The following is a 23,381-nucleotide window of genomic DNA, read 5'->3' on the forward strand; positions in this document are numbered from 1 at the left end:
GCTGTCCTAGGAGTGATAAGAGATGGGAAATCCATGGCATAAGAAAGGGGGGCCAGGTAGAGACCTGCGAGAGAAACAAAGTGTGGTAACCTGTCCCTTCTCTCCTTCAGCCAGATTTCTCAGGCAACCTCTAATAAATAAACTTTATATTTTAGATCTAACAGAGATTTCTTAATACAAAGAAATGGCTATGTGATGTTCGTTTTGTGAATCCTTGATCTTTTAAGCTTATCTGAAACCTAATATGTAGGCATAGATGATCTTAATACCAGCAAATATTATCTCTTTCTTTCCTCTCTTCATATGTCACACTTGTTATGGCATTATTATTATTATTGCTCTGGCTATGTATTACAATGTAACTGTTTGAACCTAGAGTCTTGCTTCCTTTTGCTTCCAATACATTTCACAATAATGAGAAGAAGGTAATTAAGGGTACAAGGTCAGCTCAGGCTTGCAGGAGTGAGAGGGTGAGCTTTAGAGTAACTCAGATCAGGGGGCTATGCCCATCCCTGTCACTTGAGCAGCCATGGGAAGTTTGTCATGTCATTAAACTCTCTGAGAGAGCCTTGGGCTCTTTAACTCTGAAGGGAGTTTGGCAAGCCCTGCCTGGAAGGACTGGTGGCATGTGGTGGTAACTGTAAAGCATCTGCCACAGTGCCTGGCAGGCACCATATCCCTCCTTTCTCATGACTGGTGGCTGTACTTTCCAACGAAGATCTGGCCTCCCTTAGGCCTGACATAGGGCTTCCCCGGTGGCTCACCAGTAAAGTGTCCGCCTGTGACACAGCAGCTGCAAGAGATGCAGACTCAGTCTCTGGGTCAGGAAATCCCCTGGAGGAGGAAATGGCAACCCACCCCAGAATTCTTCCTTGGGATATCCCATGGACTAAGGAGCCTGGTGGGCCACAGTCCATGGAGTCACAAGAGAGTCCGACATGGCTTAGCAATTCAACAAGAAGGAGGAGGCCTGGTATAAAGATGTGAGGGAGAGCCTTGCCTGACAGTCTTCCCCTGAGCTTTCTAGAACTGACATCAAAGGGCAGGGCATGACTCTCTTTAGTCCCCTCTATTCAGGGATGAGTAGACCCCTCAACCTTCACTTGGACTTCACAATTTGACTTCTGGTGAGGCCTGGGGAATCCCCTCCTTCTTGACCTGAGGCCTACCTCCTCATAGTAAGACCCATACGTCCCTGCGAGCCTGGAGGAGGAGACAGGGTGGCCTTATCTAGCCACCCCTGCCCATAGTCTCACAAGAATGAAAGCTGTGGCAAGCTCCTTGAGGATGACAGACGGTTCCTCTCAGGGTCCCAAGTCAGGGTCCAAAATTTGACTCTTAGCCAAGCCCAAAACTCCCCCCTCTGTTGACATGGGACCGCCACCATCAGACCAAAACCCCAACTTTCCTGCTATTACACAGTCAGAACTGAAGGGGCCCTTGGCCTGACCACTCCACCTGTGGCCTTCTAGTCTGACAGTAGGGAAGATTCTGTGTGGCTATCCTGGTATGTGTGTTTAAACAGTTTTACTGTCCTCACCCTGATTTGGAAATAACCTGGAAATATTCCCTGGTTTGCCTTAAGGCTTCTCCCCTCAGGCCCCCAATTCCCTGAGACCCCCAAGGGAGAAGTGGAATTTGCCTCATCGGGTCACCACAGCTTGTGGTCTTCCGAGGCTAACAGCAGTGGAAGGAATATGTTCTGTCCCCTATTGTTTTGAGACAGATAGTCTTTTCAGTCATCAGGGACCTTACCTTCTGGTACAATCTGGAAATCGTCCTTCTGTTTAGCGTTGGCTGCTCCCATTGACGAGGATGAGGTTCCTTCCCTCCACGAGACGCTCTGGGAGGAAGTGAGTAGGACTCACCACGTCACCAGGCCTAAGTGGCAGAGTCTCAGGCCTGACAGGGACAGTGCCCTCTGTGGATACCTTCCTTCTGGGAGGGATCCTTCGTTGTCAGCCAGTGCCATCAGTTGACTCCTGTTCGGAACTCGGTACCCGACCTCAACTGAATGGGGCCTCCTGCACTAGTCCAAGGACTGTAAGGCCCTGAAGCCATTCGCCTTCAGAAAATGAGGGATAAACCTAGTCTGAAAGTCCTGCCTGTTCCCTCCCAGGGCCCAGTACATTTGCAGGACTTTCTAAGAATTTCTCTGTAGCGGGGTAGTTGCCTGCTGCACTCCTCAGACAAGTTTGTGCCACTCTCATACCTGGCATTTCCACTCTGTCATGAACAGCCAGTCTATGAATGACAGTCCTCACCTCCTTGACACCAACTAGGGAGAAGTCACGGGGCCCTTGAGCTGACCAGCACTTCCCTCTGCTTCCCAGGGCTCACTGAAGATGGGCTAAGTGTAGCCCTGTTGGCTGTTGAGTTGAGGGGCTTTCACGTCCATACCCTGGGTCTTCACTTTGACTCTGCACCCTTCCTGGGGCTGCTCTGCTGATTCCCAAAGTCCCTACTTTCCCGGGACCTGAGTTGAAAGTGATAACCACAGCAGCCCAGATAGTTCTGGACTCCATGGGCTTGCCAACAAGGACAGGTATATCGTTACATGTTCCTACTATGTCGCTGCATCTTTCCATCACCCTCATTCAGGTTTATCACTGTCATTTCTGAGAGACTGATCCTCTCTCCCTTACCAACCTCAGAACTCTGCTCCGAGACCAAGTTTCTTAGGTCTCAGAGGCCTGAAAAATAAGCGAGGCTATGCTTAGTTAGCCTAATAGGTCTGAGATCGCCTGTGACTGAGAGCAGTTGGGAGGGCTGTTCAAGTGAGTCCCCCCATATTCTGGGGTGTTGCTCTCCTCAATCCTCCTACATGGGGTCCTCATCTTGCTTTCTGGGTCTTGGATTAAAGGCTCCTGGGGAAATTCCACATCCCTGCAAACTCTGGAGCCGTACTTGCTCTGCAGTGCTACAGAGAGTGAATGGGTCCTTTTCCCAAGAGTGATAGGAGATGGAGAAGCTACAGCCAAAGGCAGGAGTCCCAGGACAGGTGGTCATCCGTCAGGGAAAAAAAGTACATCAATCTATCTCATCAGCCAGGTGAAGGTTCTCACGTCATTTCTGTTCTGATAGATTTACTTTCTATAGACAAGAGACTGTAGGCATGATATGGAGAGCCCCTGGTCTTCAGAGGTTATCTCACACGGCCAATGCACATGCTAATACTGTCACCGAATATTGTCTCTTTCATTTATCTATGGGTAATGAATAAGGGATACATATTTCTGGTTAAATGCATTTGGAATTCTTACTGCTCTGGCTACACATTCTGATCCAGTAGCTTGAGCACAAGGGCATTCTTTTTTATCACCTAGGACCAATTTTGAAGTATTGAGAAAAACACTGAAATAAAACATACAGGGTGGGGACTTTCCTAGTGGCCCAGTGGCTAGTACCCCAGGCTGTCACTGCAGGGGGCCCAGGTTCGAACCCTGGTCAGGGAAGTAGACCCCACGTGCCGCAAATAAGATCCACCACAGCCAAATAAATAAATAAGTAAAAGGAAATTAAATGTCAAAGATTAAAAGTACTTGTTTAAAAGACAAGACATGGGTATGTCTCAGGACCGTGGATAAAGAACAGTATGTATGCTACAGTAGTTTAGAGCAGGAGTCTAGTCCCAGCTCTTTCATTGACCGGCCTTAAGTATTTTGGCACAAAACCAAACTCTGACTCTACGAGCCTTGGGCTCTCCACTGTGAAGTGAGTTTTATAAACCCTGCCTTGTCAGACTGGTGGAATATATGTATTCATGGAAAGCATCTATCACAGCACCTGCCTCTGTTGTGAAATTACGGGCAATCGCAGTTATTATGATTAACTTGACCTCAGATGTTACATCAGCTGGGTTTCTTTTCTTTTTTTGCATCTATCAGATGTCAGAAACTATGCAGCGTTCTAACTGAAAGAAAAACAAAAGTGACCCCACCTCCCCAATCAGCCAAAATTCTGCTTAGCAATGAAACCAGAGTAATATATTCTCTCCACGCCCTCTTTACCCTGCTTCTTTCTTGCTCTTCTTGAGGTTGAGAGCATCTCAGCCTCTTCCACAGAATGACAGCTTCCCTGGAAACTATAATTGAATGGGCAGACTGGGAGTTTCCTTGACGAAACAGTGCCAGTACAGGCCTGAAAGACTTCTTTGAAGCAGATGCTCAATTAATGTTTGTGTAAAAGAAGAGCCACAAATAAATCATTTGCTATAATTTATATTCTCAAACATTCTTGAAAACCATAAGCAGATCCAAGGATATATCTTATACATTTACAAAATAGGAGACTATAACAGAGAGTAAAGCAAACCAAAAATTGAAGAACTTTCAGCTCTCTATATATCTATGTTCTGAGCTTCTATTAGTGTGGTGTCTTTCACATTTCTAAGGCTATTCTTATCCTAAAGTGATGTTATTCTCATCCGGGATCACAAAAGTGATTTGAGGATTTCCAATATGCATTTCCAAAAACAAAATTCCTACTCATGAATTTGATAAACAGCAAAGTGTGTGTGACCCATGTTATTCAAATACTTGTATCATCAACCTAAATACAACCTAAATCAACTTTTTCAGTTGAAAAAAGAAAGAACTGAAAACTGGGTGGGAGGGGGAAGTCAACAGGACCACAGGATGATGACAGGCTTTTCGAACCACAAAGTGAAGAACAGCCTTCAGACCACACTAGGGGCGAGATGACCGGCTGCATGCGGCCCTAGCGTGGGCACTGGCCGAGACAGAAGGGCCAGCACTGGCTGCAGCAGAAATGCCAGGCATGGCTGAGGCAGGATGCTCAGCCTGGGCTGCAGCAGAAGGGCCATCCCAGACCGAGACAGAAATGCCTGCAGTATCCCAGACAGACGTGCCAGCCCAGCCCGAGGCAGAAGTGCCAACACTGGCTACAGCTCTGGCGCTGGTGCTCTCTACTTCCTCTTCGGAAGACTCCTCAAAATGCTCCAGGAAGGTAGCAGGGACCGTATCATTGACCTTGGCCAAAAACTCCAGGACTTTCATCTTGTTGGATTCCATGAGTGCTTTCCGACCCCACAGGAACTCATAGCGAGGGGGATCGCTGCCTGGCACCTGGCGGTACTCCACGTACTCTTCCCGCACCAGATCTTCTGTGAGGAACTTCCTGGTATCTCCAAAGATGAAGTGCCTTCTTCCATCATAGATGCCCAGAAAATTCAGGATCTTCCAGATCTTCTCCTCAGAGAGGCGGTGGCCATTCAAGTAGATGACACCCAGAAGAGGCATCAGAAGACCATTCTTCGGCAGCCCCCGGTCACCTCTCATAGACTCACTGTCGCTGAGATCTAGGTTGCTCACCAGGATATAGGAGTGACCGTTGGGCCTGACTTCCTTCAGGACCAGGCCAAACACCATCTCTATGTGCTCAGAGGCTCTCCTGAGGATCTCAGGGAATTGCCCCCTGTACCTCTTATTGATTGCCTTCAGCATTTCTGACCTCTTAATGAGCTCCCTCTCCTTATACTTATACAGCATCTTCTGTAGCAACACCTCGACGTTCTTGGTCAGAGGATCTGTGTGAGAGCTCTCAGCAGCAGCTGAGGCCTGGGAGGAATTTTCACCTCCCTGACCTTGGCCCTCGGCACCGACACGAGCTCTTGAGCATGCTGCAGCACCGACACCAGCTCTTGAGCGTGCTGCACCACAGACATCAGCTCTTGAGCGTGCTGCAGCACCGACATCAGCTCTTGAGCGTGCTGCAACGACTTCAGCTCTTGAGCGTGCTGCACCACAGACATCAGCTCTTGAGCATGCTGCAGCACCAACACCAGCTCTTGAGCGTGCTGCACCACAGACATCAGCTATTGAGCGTGCTGCAGCACCGACATCAGCTCTTGAACATGCTGCACCACAGAAATCAGCTCTTGAGCGTGCTGCACCACAGACATTAGCTCTTGAGCGTGCTGCAGCACCAACACCAGCTCTTGAGCGTGCTGCACCACAGACATCAGCTCTTGAGCGTGCTGCAGCACCGACATCAGCTCTTGAGCGTGCTGCACCACAGACATCAGCTCTTGAGCATGCTGCAGCACCGACATCAGCTCTTGAGCGTGCTGCACCACAGACATCAGCTCTTGAGCATGCTGCAGCACCGACATCAGCTCTTGAGCGTGCTGCACCACAGACATCAGCTCTTGAGCGTGCTGCACCACAGACATCAGCTCTTGAGCGTGCTGCACCACAGACATCAGCTCTTGAGCATGCTGCAGCACCGACATCAGCTCTTGAGCGTGCTGCACCACAGACATCAGCTCTTGAGCGTGCTGCACCACAGACATCAGCTCTTGAGCGTGCTGCGGCACCGACACCAGCTCTTGAGCCTGCTGCACCACAGACATCAGCTCTTGAGCGTGCTGCAGCACCGACACCAAATCTTTTGGGTATAGCACCTGCAGCAGCACTGGTGGTGCCTTGGGCTCCCTGAGGCTCCTTCGGGGTGCCAGCAGCTGAGGAGCTTGAGGGAGCACTCTCTAAATCAGGAGGGGAGGAGGAGGTGGTCTCTTCTCCCCTAGAGGTGGTGGCTTGATCATGAAGACCCTGGGTCTCAGCCCGGGCCTGGTGATGTTTCTCATGACCACGAACCTTACTCTTCTGCCTACGGGGCATGATCGCCGTGGACAGGAACTACAGGCAGGAGTCTGGGTCAAAGGACAGGAGATTGGTGCACCTGGAGAATGGAGAATGAGGCGATGTGAGCAACTTAAAATGGGGAGATTCCACCTTGCCTTTATCAAAGGCCGCCTCTGCAGGTGTCCTTGAGGACACTGCCCGAGGAACCCACAAGGCTCTTGTTTTGTGCTCAGCTGTCCCCACAGAATCCCACAGAGGAGGAACAGAGGCCTTCGATTTTCCCTCTGCATCCTCTCAGCCCTGCTTTGGATTTACCGGCATTGCAGTCCTCTCAGCTCATCTTTAGTATTACCATGTCAAGACTTGGCAGAGCCTGGCCACCCTTCCCTCTGCTACTCTGATGCAGACAACTTTAGACCTCCACATCATCCAGAAGCCAAGTGAAGGGATATCTCAGGCCACCTCCCTCTCAAGGCATACCCAGTGCTGAGGGCTCAGTAGGGTTTTTTTCCACCCAGAGTTCACTGGGATCACCATTCATGGTCCATACCTTGGCTCCTTAAAACACTGGGCACGATTCTCTATTTGCTGACTGGTGGCTGCACCTTCAGACTAGACATTTCCCCTCCCCTAGACTTGGTATAAAGCGGTGAAGTAGATGCTCAACCTCACAGCCCTTCCCTGAGATTTCCTGGGCTCAAATCCAAGGGATGGGATAAATGCACTGAGTACTCACTCAGGTTCCTCAATTGGGCTCCTGGCAGAGAAGCTCCTCTTTCTCCTGAATTGATGCCTGTGAGATAGTAAAAGCCAATCAGCCTGTGTCCCAACAGGAGGAAGTAAGATGACCTTATCTTACCAAACACAGTCTTCTAAGAACAGGTGCTATTACAGGCAGGTTGATGTCCCTGTGCTCCCACACAGGATCCCAATTCAAGGTCTATAATATCTTTTTGCTTCTCTTTTCTTCTCTCTCTCTTTTCATAATTAAATTTATTTACTATTAATTGGAGGATAATTGCTTTACAGTATTGTTTTTGTTTCAGCCACACATCAATATGAATCAGCCATAGGTATACTGGATGTCCCCTCCCTCTTGAAGTTTCCTCCTACCTCCCAGCCCATCCCACTCCTCTAAGCTATCACAGAGCACCGGGTTTGAGCTCTCTGTGTCATAGGACTAATTCCCAGTGGCTATCTATTTTACATATGGTAATGTGTGTGTTTTCAATGTTACTCTCTCAGTCTGTCCCTCCCTCTCTTTCCCCCAGTGTCCACAAGCCTGTTCTCTATGTCTGCAAATCCACTGCTGCCCTGCAAATAGGTTCATCAGTACCATCTTTCTAAAAGCCATTTATATGTGTTAATATACAATATTGGCTTTCCTCTTTCTGCCTTAATTCACTCTGCATAGAAAATTAGGACTAAAATTACCACATGGAAAGTGGAGCTAAGATGGCGGAGGAATAGGACGGGGAGACCACTTTCTCACCTACAAATTCATCGAAAGTACATTTGAACGCTGAGCAAACTCCATAATAACTTCTGATCACTAGCAGAGGACATCAGGCGCCCAGAAAAGCAGCCCATTGTCTTTGAAAGGAGGTTGGACATAATAGAAAAGATAAAAAGAGAGACAAAAGAGTTAGGGACGGAGACCCGTCTCGGGAAGGAAGTCTTAATGGAGGAAGTTCTAAACACCAGGAAACCCTCTCCCTTACAGGTATGGGGGAAGTTTTGGAGTCTCAGAGAGCAACCTAACTGGGAGGAAAAATAAATAAAACCCATGGATTACATGCCTAAAAGCAACTTTCAGCATAAAAGTACCCCAGACGCTCGCATCCGCCACCAGCTAGTGGGGGCTGAACGGAGAGGAGCCGGAAGCATTGCTTATGGCAAGAACCGGGCCTGAATGCCCTGTGGGCAATCGGAAGGAGCTAACCTGAGATGGCAACTTAAACTGTGGGATAGCAAGAGAGAGAAAGAAAATTAACCTGCGATAAGCCGTAACTGAAGACATTGCCGGCTGTTGGCAGAACCAAGGAAGGACTGAGCAATTCTGGAGAAGAGCTAACCGGCTGTGGACTGGCCTGTCCCCCGCTGGTGGCAGGGGGCAGTGGGGAGGGGAAAGGGGCAAACCTGGCCCCAGAGACAGCATCCCCTACCAAACTGCAAATAGGTTTCCAGTCTCTAACCAAAGACTTTCTGAGATTCTGGAGGGTTGACACCTGCTGGGAGGGTCGCAGCTAGAGACCAGCTCCCCAGAAGAGACACAAGGGGTGCCGGACAGGCGGAAACTGAGGCTGGGACCGCGGAGGGGAGAAGGTGCACCGCACCCAGGGAGAGTGAGCCCGTCAAGCTCCTGGCTGCCTGAGCTGCTCGGGCTGGGGAAGGCACAAAACGCAGGCGCAACTGTGTCCGCGCTTTTGTGGAGGACCCAAAAACTGGAACCTAAGCAGCTTAGGCCTCAGGAGTGCACGCACCTCAGGGCCTGCTCCCTGTAGAGCAACCTGGAGCCTTAGCACTGTCGATGGGGAAAGCACACACGCCGTGAGCGGGGAGAAACCCAGTGTGGCCGGAAAACCGCGAGTGCTCCCCACACACGCCAGTGATGTGTCTGCAGTGCCCCGCCCCCCTGCCCACAGCACGACTGAACAAGCGAACCTAAACAAGGGACCACCTCCGCCCGTGTGTGTCAGGGCAGAAATTAGACACTGAAGAGACCTGCAAACAGAAGCCAAATAAACAAAAGGGACCGCTTCAGAAGTGACAGGTGCAACAGATTAAAATCCCTGTAGTTAACACTGACTATACTGGAAGGGGTCTATAGATATCGAGAAGTGTAAGCTGGAAAAAGGAGCTATCTGAAACTGAACCGAACCCACACTGCCCGCAACAGCTCCAAAGAAAATCCTAGATATAATTTTACTATTTTTTTAATTAAAAAAATTTTTTTAAATGTTTTTCTTTTCCTTTTTTGGAAATGGCAACCCACTCTAGTATTCTTGCCTGGATAACCCCATGGGGGGAGTAGCACGATAGCCTACAGTCCATGGGGTTGCAAAGAGTCGGACATGACTGAGCGACTTCACTTTCACTGTCTATTACTCCTCTATTACTTCTTAATTTTCATTTGCATAACCCACTAAAACCTTGCAAAAAAAAAGACCCTATTTTTAAAGCAAACTTCATATAGATTTCTTAAATTTTTTGTGTTTTTGTTTTTAATATTTTATTTTTAAGAGTCTAACCTCTACTCTAGATTTTTAATCTTTGTTTTCCAGTGTTTGATATCAATTTTGGACATTGAAGAATCCAATATTCAGTACCCATTTTTACTCAGGAGTGTGATGATTACTCTCTCCCCATTTTGACTCTCCTTTTTCTCTCCCAGATCACCTCTATTTCCTCCATCCCCCTTCTCTTCTCAGTCCAATTCTGTGAATCTCTGTGGGTGTTCTGGGCTACGGAGAACACTTAGGGAACAGAGTACTGCATAGATCTGTCTCTCTCCTCTTGAGTCCCCCTTCTTCTCCTCCTGCTCATCTCTATCTCCTTCCTCCCTCTCCTCTTCTTATTGTAACTCTGTGAACCTCTCTGGGTGTCCCTCATGGTGGAGAATCTTTTCACCATTAACCTAGAAGTTTTATTATCAGTGCTGTACAGTTGGAGAAGTCTTGAGGCTACTGGAAGAATAAGACTGAAATCCAGAGACACGAGACTTAAACCCAAAACCTGAGAACACCAGAGAACTCCTGACTACAGGGAACATTAAGTAATAAGAGATCATCCAAAAGCCTCCATACCTACACTGAAGCCAACCACCACCCAAGAGCCAATAAGATCCAGAGCAAGACATACCACACAAATTCTCCAGCAACGCAGGAACATAGCCCTGAGTGTCGACGTACAGGCTGCCCAAAGTCACGCCAAACCCACAGACCCATCTCACAACTCTCTACTGGACATTCCATGGCACTCCAGAGAGAAGAAATTCAGCTGCACATACCAGAACACCGACGCAAGCTTCCCTAAACAGGAAACCTTGACAAGCCAATCGTCCAACCACACCCACTGGGAGAAACCTCCACAATAAAAAGGAACCACAGACCACCAGAATACAGAAAGGCCACCCCAAACACAGCAATCTAAACAAGATGAAAAGGCAGAGAAATACCCAGCAAGTAAAGAAACATGAAAAATGCCCACCAAGCCAAACAAGAGGAGGAGATAGGGAATCTACCTGAAAAAGGATTTAGAATAATGATAATAAAAATGATCCAAAATCTCGAAAACAGAATGGAGTTACAGATAAATAGCCTGGAGACAAGGATTGAGAAGATGTAAGAAATGTTTCACACGGACCTAGAAGAAATAAAAAAGAGTCAATTAAAAGTGAATAATGCAATAAAGGATATCAAAAACACTCGGGAGGGAATCATCAGTAGAATAACGGAGGCAGAAGATAGGGTAAGTGAGGTAGAAGATAAAGTGGTGGAAATAAGTGAAGCAGAGAGGAAAGAAGAAAAAAGAATCAAAAGAAATGAGGACAACCTCAGGGACGTCTGGGACAATGTGAAACACCCCAACATTCGAATCATAGGAGTCCCAGAAGAAGACGACAAAAAGAAAGGCCATGAGAAAATACTCGAGGAGATAATAGCTGAAAACTTCCCTAAAATGGGGAAGGAAATAGTCACCCAAGTCCAAGAAACCCAGAGAGTCCCAAACAGGATAAACCCAAGGCGAAACACCCCAAGACACATAGTAATCAAATTAACAAAGATCAAACACAAAGAAAAATACTAAAAGCAGCAAGGGAGAAACAACAAATAATACACAAAGGGATTCCCATAAGGATAACAGCTGATCTATCAGTAGAAACTCTTCAGGCCAGAAGGGAATGGCAGGACATACTTAAAGTAATGAAAGAGAGTAATCTACAACCCAGATTACTGTACCCAGCAAGGATCTCATTCAGATATGAAGGAGAATGCAAAAGCTTTAGAGACAAGCAAAGTCTGAGAGAATTCAGCACCACCAAACCAGCTCTTCAGCAAATGCGAAAGGATCTTCTCTAGACAGGAAACACAGAAAGCTTGTATAAATGCGAACCCAAAACAGCAAAGTAAATGGCAACGGGACCATACCTATCAATAATTACCTTAAATGTAAATGGGTTGAATGCCCCAACCAAAAAACTAGGACTGGCTGAATGGATACAAAAACAAGACCCCTATATATGCTGTCTACAAGAGACCCACCTCAAAACAAGGGACACATAAAGACTGAAAGTGAAGGGCTGGAAAAAAATATTTCACACAAACGGAGACCAAAAGAAAGCAGGAGTCGCAATACTCATATCAGATAAAATAGACTTTCAAATAAAGGCTGTGAAAAGAGACAAAGAAGGACACTACATAATGATCAAAGGATCAATCCAAGAAGAAGATATTACAAGTATAAATATATATGCACCCAACATGGAAGCACTGCAATATGTTAGGCAAATACGAATGAGTATGAAAGGGGAAATTAACAATAACACAATAACAGTGGGAGACTTTAATACCCACTCTCATCTATGGATAGATCAACTAAACAGAAAATTAACAAGGAAACACAAACTTTAAATGACACAATGGACCAGCTAGACCTAATTGATATCTATAGGAAATTTCACCCTAAAACAATCAATTTCACATTTTTCTCAAGTGCACACGGAACCTTTTCCAGAACAGATCACATCCTGGGCCATAAATCTAGCTTTGGTAAATTCAAAAAAATTGAAATCTTTCCAGTCATCTTTTCTGACCACAATGCAGTAAGATTAGATCTCAATTACAGGGAAAAAAAAACATTAAAAATTCAGACATATGGAGGCTAAATAACACGCTTCTGAATAACCAACAAATCTTAGAAGAAATCAAAAAAGAAATCAGAATATGCATAGAAATGAATGAAAATGAAAACACAACAACCCAAAACCTATGGGACACTGTAAAAGGAGTGATATGGGGAAGGTTCACAGCAATACAGGCTTACCTGAAGAAACAAGAAAAAAGTTAAATAAACAACCTATGTCTACACCTAAAGCAACTAGAGAAGGAAGAAATGAAGAACCCCAGGGTTAGTAGGATAGAAATCTTAAATATCAGGGCAGAAATAAATGCAAAGAAACTAAAGAGACCATAGCAAAAATCAACAAAGCTAAAACCTGGTTTTTTGAAAAGATAAACAAAATTGACAAACCGTTAGCAAGACTCATTAAGAACCAAAGGGAGAAGAACCAAATCAACAAAATTAGACATGAAAATGGAGAGATCACAACAGACAACACTGAAATACAAAGGATCATAAGAGACTACTACCAGCAGCTCTATGCCAATAAATTGACAACATGGAAGAAATGGACACATTCTTAGAAAAGTATAACTTTCGAAAACTAAACCAGGAAGAAATAGAAGATCTTAACAGAACCATCACAAGCATGGAATCAAAACTGTAATCAGAAATCTTCCAGCAAACAAAAGCCCAGGACCTGATGGCTTCACAGCTGAATGCTACCAAAAATTTAGAGAAGAGCTAACGCCTATCTCACTCCAACACTTCCAGAAAATCGCAGAAGAAGGTAAACTTCCAAGCTCATTCTATGAGGCCACCATCACCCTAATTCCAAAACCAAACATGCCACACAAAAAGAAAACTACAGGCCAATATCACTGATGAACATAGGTGCAAAAATCCTTAACAAAACTCTAGCAAACAGAATCCAACAACATATTAAAAAGATCATACATCATGACCAAGTGGGCTTTATCCCAGGAATGCAAGGATTCTTTAATATCCGCAAATCAATCAATGTAATACACCACATTAACCAATTCAAAGATAAAAACCATATGATTATCTCAATAGATGCAGAAAAAGCCTTTGACAAATTCAACATCCATTTATGATTAAAACTCTCCAGAAAGCAAGAACAGAAGGAACATACCTCAACATAATAAAAGCTATATATGACAAATCCACAGGCAACATTATCCTCCATGGTGAAAAATTGAAAGCATTTCCCCTGAAATCAGGAACAAGACAAGGGTGCCCACTCTCACCACTACTATTCAACATAGTTTTGGAACTTTTGGCCACAGCAATCAGAGAAGAAAAAGAAATTAATGGAATCCAGACAGGAAAAGAAGAATTGAAACTATCACTGTTTGCAGATGACGTGATCCTCTACATAGCAAACCCTAAAGACTCTACCAGAAAATTACTAGAGCTAATCAATGCATATAGTAAAGTTGCAGGATATAAAATTAACACACAGAAATCCCTTGCATTCCTATACACTAACAATGAGAAAACAGAAAGAGAAATTAAGGAAACAATACCATTCACCATTGCAAAAAAAGAATAAAATATTTAGGAATATATCTACCTAAAGAAACTGAAGACCTATACACAGAAAACTATAAAACACTGATGAAAAAAATCAAAGAGGACACAAAGAGATGGAGAAATATACCGTGTTCAGAGATTGGAAGAATCAATATTGTGAAAATGAGTATACTACATTACTTTTCCAACAAAGTCCGTCTGGTCAAGGTTATGGTTTTTCCAGTGGTCATGTACGGATGTGAGAGTTGGACTGTGAAGAAAGCTGAGCACCGAAAAATTGATGCTTTTGAACTGTGGTGTTGGAGAAGACTCTTGAGAGTCCCTTGGACTGCAAGGAGATCCAAGCAGTCCATCCTAAAGGAGATCAGTCCTGGGTGTTCATTGGAAGGACTGATGCTGAAGCTGAAACTCCCAAAACTTTGGCAACCTCAAGCAAAGAGTTGACTCATTGGAAAAGACCCTGATGCTGGGAGGGATTGGGGGCAGGAGGAGAAGGGGACGACAGAGGATGAGATGGCTGGATGGCATCACCGACTAGATGGGCATGAGTTTGAGTAGACTGGGGGAGTTGGTGATGGACAGGGAGTCCTGGCGTGCTGCGATTCATGGGGTCACAAAGAGTCGGACACGACTGAGCGACTGAGCTGAACTGAACTGAACCCAAAGCAAACTATAGATTCAATGCAATCCCTATCAAGCTACCAACGGTATTCTTCACAGAACTAGAACAAATAATTTCACAATTTGTATGGAAATACAAAAAACCTCGAATAGCCAAAGCAATCTTGAGAAAGAAGAACGGAACTAGAGGAATCAACCTGCCTGACTTCAGGCTCTACTACAAAGCCACAGTCATCAAGACAGTATGGTACTGGCACAAAGACAGAAATATAGATCAATGGAACAAAATAGAAAGCCCAGAGAAAAATCCACATACCTATGCACACCTTATCTTTGACAAAGAAGGCAAGAACATACAATGGAAAAAAGACAACCTCTTTAACAAGTGGTGCTGGGAAAACTGGTCAACCACTTCTAAAAGAATGAAGCTAATACACCTTCTAACACCATACACAAAAATAAACTCAAAATGGATAAAGATCTAAGTCTAAGACCAGAAACTATAAAACTCCTAGAGGAAAACATAGGCAAAACACTCTCTGACATAAATCACTGCAAGATCCTCTACGAACCACCTCCCAGAATATTGGAAATAAAAGCAAAAATAAACAAATGGGACCTAATGAAACTTAAAAGCTTTTGCACAACAAAGGAAACTATAAGCAAAGTGAAAAGACAGCCTTCAGAATGGGAGAAAATAATAGCAAATGAAAAAACAGACAAAGGATTAATCTCAAAAATATACAAGCAACTCCTGCAGCTCAATTCCAGAAAAATAAATGACCCAATCAAAAATGGGCCAAAGATCTAAACAGACATTTCTCCAAAGAAGACATACAGATGGCTAACAAACACATGAAAAGATGCTCAACATCACTCATTATCAGCGAAATGCAAATCAAAACCTCCATGAGATACCATTACACGCCAGTCAGAATGGCTGCTATCCAAAAGTCTACAAGCAATAAAGGTTGGAGCAGGTGTGGAGAAAAGGGAGCCCTCTTACACTGTTGGTGGGAATGCAAACTACTACAGCCACTAGTACAGTGTGGAGATTCCTTAAAAACTGGAAATAGAACTGCCATATGACCCAGCAATCCCACTCCTGGGCATACACACCGAGGAAACCAGATCTGAAAGAGACACGTGCACCTCAGTGTTCATCACAGCACTGTTTATAATAGGCAGGACAAGGAAGCAACCTAGATGCCCATCAGCAGATGAATGGATAAGGAAGCTCTGGTACATATACACCATGGACTATTACTCAGCCATTAAAAAGAATTCATTTGAATCAGTTCTAATGAGATGGATGAACCTGGAGCCCATTATACAGAGTGAAGTAAGCCAGAAAGATAAAGATCAATACAGTATACTAACACATATATATGGAATTTAGAAAGATGGTAACGATAACCCTATATGCAAAACAGAAAAAGAGACACAGATGTACAGAACAGAATATTGGACTCTGTGGGAGAAGGCGAGGGTGGGATGTTTCGAGAGAACAGCATCAAAACATGTATATTATCTATGGTGAAACAGATCACCAGCCCAGGTTGGATGCATGAGACAAGTGTTCAGGGCTAGTGCACTGGGACGACCCAGAGGGATGGGATGGGGAGGGAGGTGGGAGGGGGGATCGGGATGGGGAACACATGTAAATCCATGGCTGACTCATTTCAACGTATGACAAAAACCACTACATTACTGTAAAGTAATTAGCCTCCAACTAATCAAAATAAATGAAAAAAAATTAAAAAAATTAATTACCACATGAGCCAAAAATCCCATACTGGGCATGTCCCCTGAGGAAACAGTAACTTAAAAAACACTTCTACTCCAAAGTTCGTTGCAGCACTCTTTACAATAGCTAGGGCATAGAAGCAACCAAGGCCTACATTTGATTTATGACAGGATCGAAGATTACTCAGTGTGCTGACACGCCCCTCGGACCAGGGCAGAGTGCTCAGAGGGGACTTGCTTCCCCTTTAGGCTGCAGTGGGAACCGCCATGTATTCTTGAGGTCTCAAAGGGATGATGACAGGGAGGATGTTGTCTGAATGATGTGGTGCGGAACATCCCCACAGCCCCGAGGTTCTCACCATCCCACCAGGGAACCCGAAACTCTCCCTTCCCAACCTGACGCTCCCCACTTTGACATGGTCTCTCACTTCCCTGAGATGATCTGGGAAGTGTCATGTCAAAATGCCCGATTGCGACTCCATTTCTTATGAGAGGAGCCCCCATCCTCACTCAGCATCACAACCATGAATCGTGTTGGGGACTAGGTCCCTTTGTTGAATTAAGTTTATTCCTTTAGAGCAAGCTTCTCACCTCCCTGATCCCACCACCAGCAAACGATAGGGGGCACCACTGTCGGCCAGCTCCACGTGGGGCCTCCTAGAGCTGAGTGCAGGGGGGCCGCTCAGTGTGGCCCCCATGCGGTTTTGAAGTCTGATAACTGGCCCTCAGGGCCATTATCTAGGACCGACAACTCCTTCGAGGGTAGAATCCGGGCCTACCCCCACAGACCAACGCCTTCACCTGAGACACGTTAGACCGCATTCTGCCGATAGCTGTGAGGGACTCGAAAGAGCCAGGTCACAGGGGTGGGATGTGGCTGGGTCACTTTTCTTAATAGTGGGTTCGCAAAGTCCCTTCAGTTACATTCCAGTCCTCACCTTGGTTCCGGACAAGTCCTGGACACAGAAACACCACCAAAGAGACGCCAAGACTCCCGGTCAAGCTCCTCGCCGTTGAAGCGGAAGTGGACGGGAGCTGCGTACGGTCCTACGTGGGGTCTCCCGGGGATGACGGCAGGGGCAAGGCACTACGGGAACCCTGGTAGCTCAAAATTCATCCGTCCCCGTGTCCTCCTTCTGCAGTGTGTTAGAGCCCGGGACGTCTCCAGCTATGAATCCAAGTCCTCCAGCCCCCAAACAAAGCCCTCGCCTCCCTGAGTCCCTAGTGGGAGGAGTCAGGGCGCTGCTCTGAGCATCTCTGCTTGTCAGGAGGGGCGCCACTCTGTGAGCCTCCCTCGTTGGGGGAGACCCTCTCACTAGCACTGATGGGCCTCATCTTCCTGGTGGTGATGGCCAAGACGCCACCCTTCTAAGAACTGGGGTTTCCATCCTGACAGAAAAAGTCCTTCCCTCGCTGAGACCAGACAGAAATGAAGAGGCTTCTCATCCCTATAACTCTGCCTGGAACCTCTGGGGTTAAGAATAGGGGCAGGGGTCTGCAAAGCCTCCTCATTTGTGGGTCTAGTGATACTTCTTTCTTCACTCAGGGGTCTCACCATGATCCTGGCCAGTCCTGGGACCTGACCTTCCAACCTGAGATTCTCCCTCCTCTGAACCGAGGCCATTCTTCTTAGACTCAGATTTTGACCTCACAGAGAACTACAAGGCTTCTAAGAGGGAATGTCCTGTCTGGGCATTCTAGGCCTGAGGGCAAGTTTAGGCAGGTCTCTGAATGACCTGTATATTAGGGTGGTTGTCTCTCCAGTCCTCACTGATGGGGGCCCAAATTTTGTCTGTCTCTTGGATTAAAAGATTCCTGGGGAAAACCACATCCCTGCAACCTCTTGAGCCGTGTCCCTAATGCAAACCTTACAGTTTCATGTCCCAGACTGGACCTGAGATGGGGAAAATAACACAGAAGGCAGGGGGCAGGATGGGGTGTGCTCCCAGAAAAAAATGCTGACCCATCCTTTCAAAAGCCAGGGTCAGTCTCTTTTCATGACTTGTTTTAATGATTTACAGGCATACATTTAAAACATTGTACTGCATGTAATCATTGTTCACAAATACTGTGTTTTGTTACAAACTGAAAGTTTATGGTAACCATGCACTGAAAGTGTCTATGGCACCATTTTCCCAGCATCATGTATTCACTTGGGGTCCCTTTTCCACATATTGTTCATTTTTTAAATATTTTAAACTCTTTCCTTATTTTTTTTCTTATGGTGCTCTGATCAGTTGTATTTGTTACTATTGTAACTCTACGACATTTGTAAATTAAGATATGTGCATTTTTAAGACATCTTCTAGTAAGCCTATAATAGGATTAACAACTTTTATAAGCACTGGGAATCCCCCAAATTCCTCATGATTTACTTTATGACAGTTTTCACTTTATTGCAGTGATCTAGAACCCAACTCACCATATCTGAGATATGAGTACAATTCTAAAGGAAAAAGCCACCCAAGATGGTTTTGTGGTATTCTGATTGAGGTCATCTGACACTGCACAGAGAAACGATCTGACTGTCCCTGTCATCTGTTTCTCTTCCTTTTTCCTGTCATTTCCTGAGGTAGCCTTCAAGGCTTTGTGCCTAAAGAAGTGCATTGGAAAGAAAAAATAAAAGAAGTGCATTGGAATATATCCAGTGGCCTTACTTTTATCCCAAGATACATTTGAGTGGTAAGGAACACAGCTCTGCTTTAGGACAAGAGTATAACAGCATAGGATCTAGAGTAATTCAAAGAAGAATCTAATTTCAGGCCTATCAGTCACGAGTGTTCCCCAGCAAGGGCTCACTGCCTGATGCACATGGAAGCGAAGATTATGGAATGGGCTTTGGAGAGAACAACTTTAATCCAAGGTGGAGTAGCAAGAAGACAGGAAGTCGGGCTCTCAAATCTGTCTCCTCATTCCAGAGATTGGGGTAAAATTATAGGGTTTAGGGGAACTGCAAACTTGGAAGCTAATTGGCTAGTCTTGAATTAGTTCATGTGAGCTATTCATGCTGCTAGAAGCCAAATTGTCCCTATTGAAGGACTTCATACAGTTCTCCCATGGCAACATTCCTACTCTGAGAGTTGCACAGACTGAACCCTCTTGGTTCAGGGCTCGTCCTGCAAACAGGGGCTCCTTTTTTTCACTTGTACAGTGCTGCCTCTAAAAATAAGTCAAGGTTTGATTAATCAATAACCTGTTTTCAGGAGGAAAAACCAGTTTAAACTGGTCAGTGCTTTATGTTTCAATCCCCCCATTTCTCTTTGTACATTCTTCAAGCTTGTGGGAAACCATCCTCAATTTGGTTAATGAATCTCAAATTGTGTAGAAAATGATAATCCCAGGTCACAGATTTTGTACCAACAGGACTGGAGTGTTATATAAGCACTGACAACGTTGAATTAATTGGTATTTAAGAAAGGTGGTTATCAGAGGCTTTGTTACCTTCACATGTGTCTTTACAGGATATTGCTTTAAATGTGGCATCATGGAGGCTGCATGGAATTTATCACTACTGGGTCAGCTGTCTTGGCTTTTCCTGGACACTCATCAGCCCAACCTGAGCTCTGCAGTTGAATAATCAATTTCTTCTACTGTAGGGCTCTTTCAAAGTTAGTTTACATTTTGGCCAGCAAACAGAGCCTGGACCACCTGCGTTTAACCAATGCTTGCTGCCTCTTCCTAGCCTTCACGGATTGCAGTCGACATCAACCAGCACTCTTATCAGGAACTTGAGGTCTCTGGATGAGGCAGAAATGTTGGCTTCCCCTGGAAAACCCCTGCATTCATGGGAGCTGTAGGAAGGCCTTCAGGGCTTGTCTTTCTGTGGCTCAGAGTGCTTTGTTCCTTTCTAGGAAGAAAATGGGCAAACTAGAGGCACTGTCCCTTAATTTAGGACCCAATTCCATCTCCTAGGTTGGTTTCTGGGAGGAACTGGCTGTATGAATTCCCTGGAGAAACCACTGAGAAGAATGGACAGTCTCAAGGTGACCAGCTTGGATCTGAGGGTTCACTTAAAGAACCCTGAAAAGTTTTCCATTACATGTGGTTATCAAACTGTAGCTTGAAAGGCACACGTACTACCCAGCTTCCAAGGAATCTGTCCCACCAGTTCCAAGACTGGAGCCCATTTGGTCAGAGGCTCCTAATATTTCTGCCACCCCACGTGCTGAGAACAAGCTTGTCTACAAAGAGAGTCCTTTGGAAGTTCAGGCTCTGTCTCACTCTCCACATAGAGAAACTTACCTAGTGATGAGGAGGCTGAGACAGTGATTGCATGACATTGAAGAAAGTGAAAGAGGAAGCTGTCTTAGACTCAGGCAGAGCTGACTTTCAGAGAGCAACTGAGGAGCACACACGTTTAAACACCAATTTCCTCACTTCCTTTCGGTGCATGCTGGGGTTTAATCTTTCTGGTAGATGACTGCGCCACTTGGGAAGCCCACATCTACAACTAACATCTATACATATATGTATATATATATATATGTATATATATATATGTATACATAAATAGCAATAACTGAAAAACACCTACTATATAACACAGGGAACTCTACCCAATAATCTGTAATAATCTGTATGAGAAAAGAATCTGAAAATGAGTGAATATGTGTATGTATAACTGAATCACTTTGTTATACACCTGAAACTAACACATTTTAAATTAATTATACTCCAATAAAATGAAATAGAAAAATAATACAACCATAGCATTCAGCAATCTGACTCCTGGGCATATATCCTGAGAAAATCATAATTCGAAAAAGGAACAATCACCCCAATGTAAATTTCAGCAATGTTTACAATACCCAAGACAGGGGAGCAACCTAAATATCCATCAACAGAGGAGTAGATAAACATGTGGTCCAGAAATACAAAGGAATATTACTCAGCCACATGAAAGAATGCCATTTGCAAGAACATGAATGGACCTAGGGATTGTCATACTAAGTCAAGTAAGTCAAACACAACTCTATCCCTCATCTGTGGAATCTAGTTTTAAACAGTGATAAAATGAACTTATTTACAAAACAGAAAACTTACGGATCCTGAAAATGAACTTATGGATACTAAAGGGGAAATGTAATGGGGGATGGATAAATCAGGAGCTTGGGATGAACTTACACACACCACTATATATAAAAGAGATAACCAATAAGGACGTCCTGCATAGCACAGGGAACTCGAATTGATATTCTGTGATGCCTATATGAGAAAAGAAACAGAAAATGAATTTATATATGTATAACTGAATTACTTTGCTATATGCCTAAAACTAACACAACATTGTAAATCAACTATACTCCAATAAATTTTCAAAAATAGACTACCTGTGCATATATCTGAAGAAAACCATAATTTGAATAGGAACAAGCACCCCCATGTTCACTGCAGCACTGTTTACAATAGCCAAGACATGGAAACCACCTACAGGTCCATCAACAGATGAAAAAGACGTGATACCTAAATACAATGGAAGCATACTCAGCCATAAAATGAATCAAGTATTGCCATTTTTGGCAATATGGACGACCTAGAGATTTTCATACTGAGTGAAGTAAGCCAGACAAAGACAAATACCACAGTATACTGCTCATAGGTGCAATCTAATTTTTTAAAATGACACAGATGGACTTATTTACCAAACAGAAACAGGCTCACACAATTTGAAAACAGATTTATGGTTACCATAGGGGAACTTTGTGAGGAGGGATACATTAGAAACTTCAGATGAACATACACACACACAACCAATATAGAAAATAGATAACCGAACAGGACCTCCTATATAACAAAGGGAACTCTACTCAATATTCTGTAATAGCCTATATGGGGAAAGAATCCAGAAAAGATTGAATATCTGTGTAACTGAATCACTTTGCTGCACAGCTCAAACTAACACAAGACTGTAGATCAACAAATCTCCAATAAATTTAAAAAAAAAAAAAAAGAATATCCATCTGTAACAATACCGCTGTGCTGCCACCTTAGGCAAGGGGGAAAAACCCCATCACCTCCACAAAGCAATGTTTCCAGTCCAGGAGCAAGGTGTTTTATCTCCCGATTCAGAGGATCCTCATTAATTATAGGTTGAAAAAGTTTCACCACATTTATCCAATAGCTAACTCCTATTAGCCAATCCCAACACATTAAACAGTCAGACACAGACAAACATAGGCAATTAAATCCAAAGGCCTGGAACCTTAACCCAGTGTTCAGAGCTCTAACCCAATCATTTGAGCACCTCAGTAGCTCTAACCTCTGGCATTGTCCTCTTAGGTGGGTCTCTAAACCACGACTGTAGCCTTAGGATTCTAATCAGACAGAAGAAACTCTCCTAGGTGGGACTCTAACCCAGAGTGTTGTTGTCGTTCTTCAATCAATCAGTCATGCCTGACTCTGCTTCCCAAAGGACTGCAGCATACCAGGCTTCCTTGTCCTTCACTTTCCCCTCGGGTTTGCTCAAACTCATGTCCATTGAGTCAGTGATGCCATCCAACCGCCTCATCCTCTCTAACACACAGTTCTGATGACATTATTAGACTACAAGCACATTATAATTTCATATAGCACATTTAGTTCCAGGCACATTTTAACAAGTTTACTCACCCCAAAGATGTCTGGTCCAGGAGCTGTTTCCTTCCTTAAAAGTGAAAGGAGCCCAAGAAGCCAGAGGATCCCAGAGCACCATGGCTAGGGAAGAGGAACCCAAGAACAAAGTCTAGACAAACCCAGTATAGGTGGCCACTCAGGGTTGGTGTTGAAGGCCCACCAGGGGCTACAGTGTATCAAGCAGATGGTCACAAGTCCTAAATCTCAACTAGGCTGCCCAAACTCACTGAACATGGGCTCACTGCCCAATGCTCAGAGAAGTCAATACTTATGGCAAGAGCTTTAGAGAAAAGAGCTTTGCTGCAAGGCCAACCAACGCAGGAGGCAAGGTATCAAATCTCTCTTCAATCCAGGAGCCTGGGTGCAATCTAAGGGGTCACAGGAATTTCTAACTTGGAA

The 23,381-nt window shown here is 44.8% G+C and overlaps 1 protein-coding gene across 7 annotated transcripts in view; it reads right to left on the minus strand.

Moving 5' to 3' along the window:
- Positions 1-4,212: 4,212 nt before the first annotated feature.
- The window catches only part of LOC122690688 (melanoma-associated antigen D2-like), a 54,929-nt gene continuing 35,760 nt past the window's right edge, over positions 4,213-23,381 (minus strand). For 4 of the 7 annotated variants that reach the window (XM_043897593.1, XM_043897592.1, XM_043897594.1 and 1 more), the window contains 2 exons: positions 7,342-7,398; positions 4,213-6,702 (listed from right to left, as the gene is read on the minus strand). In XM_043897593.1, the coding sequence (XP_043753528.1) occupies positions 4,689-6,641 (1,953 nt within the window). In that variant the 5' untranslated portion in view covers positions 6,642-6,702; positions 7,342-7,398 and the 3' untranslated portion in view covers positions 4,213-4,688. Of the gene's footprint in view, positions 6,703-7,341; positions 7,399-17,308; positions 17,519-18,792; positions 18,964-23,381 lie in introns of those variants that run through there. The other 3 variants (XM_043897590.1, XM_043897591.1, XM_043897589.1) reach the window with 2 other exon arrangements.

The sequence above is a fragment of the Cervus elaphus genome, chromosome X, assembly GCF_910594005.1.
Source record: "Cervus elaphus chromosome X, mCerEla1.1, whole genome shotgun sequence".
Classification (NCBI taxonomy): Eukaryota; Metazoa; Chordata; class Mammalia; order Artiodactyla; family Cervidae; genus Cervus; species Cervus elaphus.